We start from the raw sequence: 10594 nt of genomic DNA, 5'->3' as shown, positions 1-10594 counted from the left end.
AGGGCTCAGAGATCTCCCAAGAAGAGTTTTTGAGGACTTGGGCACATGACTACTACATATGGACAAAGGAGCTCTTGGCTCTGTGCTTTTTTGAGGGTTTGGCATCATGGAAGTGATGTTCTAAGAGAAGCTGCTAGCAGTTTCCTCCATGTCTGACTAAAAAACCAATCAGTAATTAACTTTGAGAGCTGACAATCTGTTAAACCACTAAGGAAACTGTACACACCTCTGTGAAGACACATGTTAAAGATGGGAAAGCCTGGGAGGGTCTCTTTCCCTTCTGGCTGGCACAGAGGTAACAAGGCTGACCCGGCCCCGTCTCAGCCAGGCCGGGCCGGGCGGCTCCTGCCGTGGGGCCGGGCCCCTTCCCAGGGACCCCGCCAGGCCCCATCGGCTGCCGGGCAGGGCAGGGGAGGCCGCGGGGCCGAGGCCGGGCCGGGCCATGGCTGCAGTTGGGAACATCTGGGCCCTGCTGAGCCCTGCCCCGCCGCCAGCCCGGGCCCAGCCAGGATCCACTGGGCCCCAGGAGCAGCCCCGGGCCGGGCCGGCTCGGCCAAGATTCTGCCACCCTTGGGCTTCAGCCGCAAGCCCCGGGCAGGGGCAGGAGAAGCCATCGGCCCCCGGCCGTGCTGCTGCTGTGCTCTGGCCTGGCTGCTGAGATCCTGGCCCTGCCCCAGCGCGGCCCATCCTGACACAGCCCCAGCGCAGCCGCTGCAGAAACCTCCATCGTAAAACAGCTCCGGCCGCAAGCACCGAGCCCGGCCGGGGGCACGGAACCATCTGCAGGCCCCGGGTGAGATATGAACTCTTTCAGTGCTTCCATCCTCCCTCCAGTGAGAGAAAAGGACAAAGTGCAGGCACACAGAGGAGCAACATGAAGACTCCGAGGTCACTGAATAGGAAGCTGAGACCCAGATGGGAGGGATGAGGAGATGCCTTGATCTTGGGGCTGAAATCCTCTTGTAAAGCTATGGAGAAGGATGGAATTAATATATCAGACTCTCTTTTCTCCTATAACTATTTGAAAATATGGGGAGATGACTTGTTCAGCAAAAACCTCCATGCTAAAGTCGGCAAATGTTGAAGTAGCTGTGATCCTATGAGAAGTTCAAACAGAGAAAGAGAGAAGATCGGTGAGATCCTGTGCCCTCAGGGAGTGAAGAAGAAGATCTCTGTTCTCAGAGATGAAGATGATTTCAGAAATAGATGAAGAGAATCTTTGCTCTTGAACAGCTCATCTTTAAACTCATACCCCATTAGTTGACATGGCCCATAAAAACAGCTGTGGGAAAAGCTATGAAAAATGGAAGGGACTTCACAATTGCAGATTTCCTGGGCAGCTGCTATTTGTGGGAATTGAGAGCCACGAGAGAACTGTTTTCTTATGGAGAAGTCTCCATAGCATGAAAGAGAGACTCCTCTCCCTAAGTGAACTGAAGAAAGACTGTTCTAGATGGTGTAAACTGACTGAAACTTTCAGGTTTTGTCTCCTTGCATTGTCAGTAAGAAAGAAAAGGCTGTAGGGAGAGGAGAAGTGTTCAGATCCTTATTACTCTTTCTTCTATTTACTGGTAATAAACTTTTCCATATACTCTTTTAAAATTTTGAGACTACTTTGCCTTTCTCCTAATCCTATCTCACAGCAGGAAATGAGTAAATATATTCCAGGGAGTGCAATGGTAATTAGCCAACACTGATCCCACTGCACTAATAGATGCATTGGCTGAGAAATCTCAAATTAGCAAACCAAAAATTACTCCAGATACATTCCTGATAAACTGCATTAGAGCAGAGGGAAATCAAGGCAGAGCCATGGTTTGTCAGGACTTGCTGCATCCTGATGAGCCCTGTGGTGCATTTGGAGCTGAGCCCTTGAACCTCAGGGCCTGAGAAGAGATTGCACAAACCTTTCCAGGAGTCAAAGTCAGAAGAAAACCCCAAAGTGTCTCAAAGCATGAATGGGTCCCACTGTGGTCCATCCCCAACACAGGCTCCTCATGGACTCCTTGGAGGTGACAATTGGAGGCCAAGATTGACCAAAAACCTCTCAGAGTCTCAGTATGGAAAGGAAATTCCAAACTACCTTAAAAATTTGAGAAGCTCAAAGCCTTACTGAGCACCTCTGAGTGTCAGTACAAAGCTCTCAAGGGACTCATTAAAGCAGATAATTGGGGCCATGATTGCACAAACCTCTCACAGAGTCTGCATCAAAAGGGAAACACCAAGTACCTTAAAATAACTGGAGTACCCTGAAGTATTAATGAGCCCCACTGAGTGTTGTTACTGACAAAGCCTCTCCAGGGACTAATTACAGCAGATAATTGGAGCCTGTAAATGCACAATCTTTCTCATAGAGTCTGTATCAAAAGGGAAAGGGGAAGTAGCTTAAAAAACTTAAGTACCCTGAAGTATTAATGAGTCCCAATCAATGCTGCAACAGGCAGAGAATCCCCAGGGACTAATTACAGCAGATAATTGGAGTCCATGATGGCACAAACCTCTCAGAGACTCCAAGGCAAAAGCCAAAGCCAAAGTCCTTTGAAAAACCTGCAGTCCCTGCAGGGAGCATGAAGGAGCCCCCAGGGCCATTGCTGAGCAAGGCTCCCCAGGGACTCCTTGCAGCAGATCCTTGAGGCCACTGGGATGTGGGCTAGGGGGGGATGCTGAGGGCAGCACAAGGGGCTGACAGTGCCCAGCCTGGCTGGGGCTGGGCCAGGAGGCCCCAGGGCCTCAGCACAAGGTGTCTCCTCCCAGCCCTTGCTGGCACAGACCCTGCTGTGGCCCGGGGCACCAAGACTTGGCTTCTCTTTGTCCCCACCTGTCATCACTGCCTGCAGTTCTCTGCTCTGCCTGGGGCCTGGGGACACTTGCTCAGTCGTGTCCCTCACTGGGACCCATTAAAAGTCCAAGAAAGTTTGGAGTTGGATTCTGCCTTGGAGTTCTGGAGAGGTTTCTTCAGCTGCCTCTCAGGGACTGATGTTCAGAGCCTGAGCACAAAGCCCCAGAGGCTGATTAAAGTCCTTGTGCTGTGTCTGTGCTGCTGAGCTGGGCTGGGCTCCTGGCACAGAGGCAGCTCCTGGTCACCAAGAAGAGCTTCAAAAGCACATTTCTCTGGATGAGCAGCTCTTGTGCCAGCCCAGCAGGGCTGGGGCACTGCCTATAGCCAGCCCGGGCACAGCCCAGAGGCACAGAGAGCTTCAATCAGTCAGGGCTGGGAAGGGGCTGAGAAGTGCCTGGGGCACAATCACTGCCAGCCCTTGGCACAGGAACCTCTGGCTGCAGGACAATGCAGCTGCAGCTCCTGGAGCCATCTCCTGCAGCTGGAACATCTCAATGCCTGCAGAGCCTGTGAGTACATTCTCTGCTTGTCTCTTGTGCAGAGCAGCCAGGGGTGCCCAGGGCTGTCCTGCAGAGCAGGGTCCTGCAGCCCAGGGCGCTGTGCTGGGGCAGGGACTCTGCTGCCTGCCAGGGACAGCTCTCAGCCAGCCCTGGCAGCTGCTCCCAGCACTGGGGGACAAGATCTGGCTGGGAGGAGACAGCTGGTGAGGCTTGGAAGTGTTCTCCTTGTGTGGGGAGGATGCTGCATTGTTCAGGACTGCTCCCAGCATGGCATTTAACTGCAGAACATTTCCAAGTAGATTATACAGGGAGCATAGCAAGGGAGGGGCTGCATAAAAGGAAATTCCTGCTTTCAAAATCTACTGTTGTGGGTTGCTGGATGAGAATCTTCATGTATATTTTCATCTCTCAGTTCAGGGAGAAAAAAAATAAAGAAATTTTCTCTGACATCTGTAAAAACCAGGCAGCAACAGCAATCACCACAGGACCCCTTAGAGGCAACATCAGTGTTGCTTTTCCAGCCTCCTCAGGGTTGCTCTGACGTTGCCATCAGAGCCTGCAGAGCCAGAGCTGCCCCTGGGCAGTGCCTGAGCTGGGAGGGCTCTGCAGGGCAGAGCTGAGCCCCCAGGGCTGGGCTGGGCTCTGGCAGCACTGGCAGGGCCCAGCCCTGGGCACAGGGAAGCAGCTGCTGGCAGGGACAGCTCCAGGCAGCAGAGCCCTGGGCAGGCAGTGGGGGAAAGTGTCCCCAGCCTGTGCTGGGATATCTCAAGTCCTCTCCAAACCCAACTATTCCATGATTATTTGTTTACAGATCGTTTTGCCAAGGCACCACAAATGTCGAACAGCAGCTCCATCAGGCACTTCCTGCTGCTGGCATTGGCAGACACGCGGCAGCTGCAGCTCCTGCACTTCTGCCTCTTGCTGGGCATCTCCCTGGCTGCCCTCCTGGGCAACGGCCTCATCATCAGCGCCGTAGCCTGCGGCCACCACCTGCACACGCCCATGTTCTTCTTCCTGCTCAACCTGGCCCTCGCTGACCTGGGCTCCATCTGCACCACTGTCCCCAAAGCCATGCACAATTCCCTCTGGGACACCAGCAACATCTCCTACACTGGATGTGCTGCTCAGCTCTTTTTCTTTGTTTTCTGTGCTACAGCAGAGTATTTCCTCCTGACCGTGATGTGCTATGACCGCTACGTGTCCATCTGCAAACCCCTGCACTACGGGACCCTCCTGGGCAGCAGAGCTTGTGCCCACATGGCAGCAGCTGCCTGGGCCAGTGCCTTTCTTTATTCACTGCTTCACACAGCCAATACATTTTCCCTGCCCCTGTGCCATGGCAATGGCCTGGGCCAGTTCTTCTGTGAAATCCCACAGATCCTTAAGCTCTCCTGCTCCAAATCCCACCTCAGGGAAGTGGGGCTCATTGCTGTTAGTGTCTGTTTGGTACTTGGTTGTTTTGTGTTCATTGTTTTCTCCTATGTGCAGATCTTCAGGGCTGTGCTGAGGATCCCCTCTGAGCAGGGACGGCACAAAGCCTTTTCCACCTGCCTCCCTCACCTGGCTGTGGTCACACTGTTCCTCAGCACTGCAATGTTTTCCTACGTGAAGCCTCCCTCCATGTCCTCCCCATCCCTGGATCTGGCCCTGTCAGTTCTGTACTCGGTGGTGCCCCCAGCCCTGAACCCCCTCATCTACAGCCTGAGGAACCAGGAGCTCAAGGCTGCAGTGTGGAGACTGATGTCTGGATGCTTTCAGAAACATTAAACTGTTAGCCAGCTTCTGCAAATCACTTGTAATGAAAGTAATCTTAGATCCTTCTTGTTCATTTAATTTTGGAGGTTCTTTTCCTTTGTTTTAGTTTCTCATATTGTCAACAAAGAAATGTCAATCTTTGTGCCATTTCTCCTTTTGTTTCACTCCACCTTCCCTGTGACCATAGACTGTGTCAATAAGGGGTTGTGCTCTTGGTGGCTTTAAATGAGCTAAAGGATCTTTCCCAGCAGAGTTTTCTGCAGAGATGCCCTTGTGTTGCCTTCTCTGGAGCTGCAGCAGCAATGTCTGTGTGCAGAGCTGGGGCAGATCAGTGCTGGCCCAGCAGCTGTGCCCAGCAGCAGCAGCAGCAGCACTTGGTGTTGCCAGTGCTGCTGCCGTGGCCCTGCCCCGCTGCCCTGGTGGCCCTGGTGTTGCTGCAGGGCCTGAGTGCTCTCGGGGCCGGGCACAGCCCTGGGGCTGGCAGTGCTGGGGCTGCAGCAGGGCCAGGCCATGGGCACTGCTGGGGCAGCGCTGACGCCTCAGGCCAGGCCCTGGGGGCTGCAGACTCCTTGCCCAGGCTCTCTCAAGAACACGGCCAGGCCAATGCTCAGCACAGAAACCCCCGTCAGCAGCCCCAGGCTGGCCGTGGGCAGGCTGGGGGCAAACAGCATGGCTGGGGCTCTGCAAGGGCCCTGGGCCAGACGGGAAGGAGCAGCAGAGCAGGGGCTGATCCATGCCCAGTGCGCTGCACAGCCCAGGGCAGCGTCCCAGAGCGTCCTCATGCAGCTGCCAACAACATCCCCCCTCTGCAGCCCTGGCCTCTCCCCCAGCTCACACAGGTGCCCCATCCTTGCAGGCACAGACACGGCAGCACTGCCTCAGCAGCCCCTGTTTGCATTGCACACAGCAGGGCCAGCACCCCCATGCTGTTGCTGTGGGGACATGAACCTGAGGGAGCACAAATGCCAGCAGCCCCTGGGGCCAGCAAGGCCTGGGGGACACCAGGGAAACCACTCAGCTTTGTCCTGGCCTCTGCACTCAGCCAGAAAGTTTGTTCCCATCAGCTGGGAGTTTCCTGTGCCACTGCAGACGCTGTTGCTCAGAGCCAGGGCTGCCTGGCAGCCACCCCCAAACTGCCCTCAGCATTTCCTTTACTTCTCCTTTGCTTCCTTTCCTCTTTCCTAATCCAGATTTCTTCCTCTTGCCCAGCCCTGTTCCCTGCCCTGCAAACAGCCATCCCTGTTTGCCCTTTCCTCTCTGGTCCCACTTCCCATTGCAGTTCCTGACTTGGCCCCATGGGAACGTCCCTTGGGCAGCAGGATCATTCTACAAGTGCTGCAGGAATTGTCTGCAGGCTCCTACAGTGCCTGCTGCTGCTCCCTTGCCAGAGGCACCCCAGGCCAGGGGGGCACATCTGGGCTGCTGTGTCTGGCTCTGGGGCTCCCTGTTCTGGGCAATGAGGAGGAGCTGCAGAGGCTCTGCAGGACTGACAGGATGGGCTTTGGGGCTGCCAGGAGAAGCTGAGGGACCTGGGCTGCTGGAGCTGCTGAAGAAGAGGCCGAGGGGTCATCCTGCAACTGCTCCAAGGGTGGTTTCAGAGAATCCAGAATCAGCAAGGTTGGAACAGACCTTGGAGATCATCAAGTCCAGCCTGTGCCCTGACACTGCCTTGTCTCCCCTGAGCCTCCTCTTCTCCAGGATAAACAACCCCAGCTCCCTCAGCCACTCCTCACAGGACTTGTGTTCCAGACCCCTCCCCAGCCTTGTTGCCCTTCTCTGGACACGCTCCAGCCCTTCCAAGTCCTTCCTGAATTGGGGGGCTCAGAACTGCAAACAGCACTCGAGGTGCTGCCCAAGCAGTGCCCAGCACAGGGGAAGAATCCCTGCCCTGCTCCTGCTGGCCACACCATTCCTGATCCAGGCCAGGAGCCATTGGCCTTCTCGGCCACCTGGGCACACTGCTGCCTCATGTCCAGCCTGCTGTCCATCAGTCCCTGCAGGTCCCTTTCTGCCTGGCTGCTCTCCAGCCACTCTGTCCCCAGCCTGTAGTGCTGCGGGGTTGTTGTGGCCAAAGTGCAGGACCCGGCACTGGGACTTGTTAAACCTCACCTTGCTGGATTTGGGCCCTGGATCCAGCCTGTCCAGGGCCCTGTACAGAGCCCTCCTATGCTCCAGCAGATCCACACTCCCAGACAGCTTGGTGTCACCATGGTTCCATGAGGCCCCTGAGTGTCCCAATGCTCTCCATGGTTCCATGAGGCCTCCCAGTGTCACAATGTCCCTTTGTTTCCATGGGACCCCTTGGTGTCACAAAGTCCCTTGGATCCTTGGGCCCTGCAGTGTCACAATGGCGCCATGGTCCCCCCAGGCCCTGCAGTGTCACAGTGGATCCTTGGTTCCATGAGGTCTGGCAGTGCAGCAATGCTCTCCTTGGTTCCACAGTGTCACAATGGCCTCTTGGTCCCAAGGGCCACCACGGTGTCAAACATGTTTCCTTCATTCCAGGAATCCCTGAGGAGCAGCCCTGGCCCCTTGGTTCCATGGGGCTCTGCAGTGTCACCATGGCCCCATCGTGACACCAGGTCCTGCTCTGTCACAATGCTCTGCATGGTTCCACAAGGCCCTGCAGGGTCACAGTGGCCTCTGTGGTTCCAGCAGGACCCAGACTGTCACCATGGACTCCTTGCTTCCATTCAGCCCCACAGTGTCACCATGGCCCCTTGGCTCTGTGCTGCCATGTCGTACACAGTGTCACCATGGTCCTCTCAGTGCCACCAGGCCCCTTGCAGTGTCACAATGGCCCCTTGCTTCCCCAGGGCCCTGAAGGTTCACAATCATCAGAGAATCAGCCAGGCTGGAAAAGACCTTGGAGAGCATCAAGTCCAATCTGGGACCAAACACCACCTTGTCACCCAGACCATGGCACTGAGTGCCACATCCAGGCTTTCTTTAAACACTTCCAGGGATGGTGACTCACCCACCTTCCTGGGCAGCCCATTCCAATGCCCAATCACCCTTTGTTTTAAGAATATTCCCTATTGTCCAGCCTAAACTTCCCCTGGTGCAGCTGAAGGCTGTGTCCTCTTGTCCTGTCCCTGTTCCCTGGGTGAAGGGCCCGACCCCCACCTGGCTGCACCCTCCTGTCAGGGAGTTGTAGAGAGTGATGAGGTCTCCCCTGAGCCTCCTCTTCTCCAGGATAAACAACCCCAGCTCTCTCAGCTGCTCCTCACAGGACTTGTGTTCCAGACCCCTCCCCAGCCTTGTTACCCTTCTCTGGACATGCTCCAGCCCCTCCATGTCCTTCCTAAATTGGGGGCCCAGAACTGGACACAGCCCTCGAGGTGCTGCCCAAGCAGTGCCCAGCACAGGGGAAGAATCCCTGCCCTGCTCCTGCTGGCCACACCATTCCTGATCCATAGGAGTGCCAGGGGTTGGACGAGGGAAATGGTGGGGAGGGCGTAGAGACAGAGTCTGATTGATTGTCTGCCATGAAGGGTCTTGATTTTCCTATCTATTCAAACTGCACAAGGAGGTACCTGGATTCAATGCCAACTGGAGATTGCACATATTAATATATCAACAGGAAAAGAAAACCTAAATAGGACCTAAAAATTCTTTTCTTGGTGTCTTTTAAAATAGAATTTATTCAGTTTGAATACACTACTGAAATCTGTCAAATTAACCAAAAAGGATTTTAAAATTAAAATCAAATTACTCCCAGAGTCTTGGCTTGTTAAGGGCCTGGGACACTGAATTCCTGCACTGAAGAGCTGAAGACTGAACAAGCCTCTGGAGCAGGAAAATTCAGCAACGGCCTCCAAGTTGCTGAGGATGTCAGCAGCCCCCATTGAGGCCATCCCTGCCCAGAGACTTTGGGGGAATGGGCAGATGTCATGGTTTAGGGCAAATTTGGAGGAGAATTTCCAAATTAGGGCCCCTCCAGTGAGCAAACCCACACAGCCCCTCCCCCCAACCGGTTCGGGAAGGATTCCTCGGAGAGGAGTGGAAAGAACCTGTTTATTTAATAGGCACAGCACTCCTCAGCACACAAAATGAACAATACCGGATGACACCACTCTGAAAAAAGATGGCAAATTCAGAAATTCTCTCTTGGGGTGGTCACTCAGTCCCTCCGGCGCTGGGGCAGCTGCTGCAGGCCACAAGGTGCAGATTCTTGGTGTTTCCCAGGTCGCAGTCCAGAGCAGGTTCAAAATGGTCAGAAAAAGGAAAGGAGAAACAGTCCAGGAAGAAATTGGACAGTTTAGCTAAACTAGCTAATGAGCAAAAGCAAGCAGAAGCGAAGCAAGCAAGAGCGAGAGAGCAAAGCAAAGCAAATGCAGAAAAAACAAAAGCTGCAGTCTCTGTGTCCCGCCAGGCTGATAAGAAAACCAAAACAAAACTTTCCCTCTTCAGAGCCGGTCTTAAAGGCATAGAACATAATATCCAACATTAACAGAACACATGAATGGGGATACAAGCATCATAATGTCACCCTAGGACATTCCACCCCTTTTCCCCATATCATCAACATACTACCACACATCATGCATTTATTCACACAAAATTTCCATCTGTTCCCCCAAAAATTACAAGCAATACCCATCATGCCCTCATCACATCCCCACACTGGACCACTGAATCCAGGCCCTATGCTACAGAGCTGCAGGATTTCACCCCTTTCACCTTACTCACTCAAAGCTCCATCTTTCACTTCCTCAGATCTTCGACACTTGCACATCTCCTTCTCCATCTTCCACTTGCCCAGACCTTCAGCACTTACACATTTCCTTCTGTCTCATGTCTGTATGGTTTAATGTACAGACAATGGCAGTAACATCCAACAAACAGTGATATTGCATATCATTCTCACCCCACAATCAGATCTCCCTGAGGTACACATCGTGTTGTTCCATCTCTTTGCATTATCCACCATGTGCAACCTGGTCCCTGAGCAAAGACAACCCCACAAATGGGTTTGTCTGTACTCGAGGCAGAATTGATCCACACAGTCTTCCCTAACAAACCTCTGACATGCACCACTGGGACTTTATCTCCATCTATTACATTCAGGAACTCAGACTGGGCAGGACCTGCTCGGTTGGTGGAACCTCGGGTGTTAACTAACCAGGTGGCCTTTGCTAAATGCTGCTCCCAATTTTTGAAAGATCCCCCACCCAAAGCTTTCAGCTGGGTTTTAGTAGTCCATTGTACCTCTCCACTTTGCCTGCAGCTGGTGCATGGTAGAGGATATGGTTCACCCACTCAATGCCATGTTCGCTAGCCCAGGTGTTGATAAGGCTGTTCTTGAAATGAGTCCCATTGTCTGACTCAATCCTTGCAGAGGTGCCGTGTCTCCACAGGACCTGCTTTTCAAGGCCCAGGATGGTGTTCTGAGCAGTAGCATGAGGCACAGGGTGGGTTTTCCACCATCCAGTGGTGGCTTCCACCATGGTCAGCACGTAGCGCTTGCCCTGGTGTGTCTGGGGCAGTGTGATGGAGT

At 53.8% G+C, this 10594-nt stretch overlaps 1 protein-coding gene across 1 annotated transcript; it reads left to right on the top strand.

The window, feature by feature from the left end:
* The first annotated feature begins 4173 nt into the window (after positions 1-4173).
* LOC143692741 (olfactory receptor 14J1-like) lies at positions 4174-5106 on the top strand. Its single transcript, XM_077172983.1, has one exon. The coding sequence runs from the start codon at positions 4174-4176 to the stop codon at positions 5104-5106; it is 933 nt and encodes a 310-aa protein (XP_077029098.1).
* The last annotated feature ends 5488 nt before the right edge of the window (positions 5107-10594 follow it).

The sequence above is a fragment of the Agelaius phoeniceus genome (genome assembly GCF_051311805.1).
Source record: "Agelaius phoeniceus isolate bAgePho1 chromosome W unlocalized genomic scaffold, bAgePho1.hap1 SUPER_W_unloc_2, whole genome shotgun sequence".
Classification (NCBI taxonomy): Eukaryota; Metazoa; Chordata; class Aves; order Passeriformes; family Icteridae; genus Agelaius; species Agelaius phoeniceus.
Note: the sequence above shows the minus strand (reverse complement) of the source record. Positions and strands in the feature narration are given on the sequence as shown.

Excerpts from the sequence above, each read along its gene's own strand:
- LOC143692741 (XM_077172983.1), top strand. The coding sequence starts at position 4,174 with ATGTCGAACAGCAGCTCCATCAGGCACTTCCTGCTGCTGGCATTGGCA.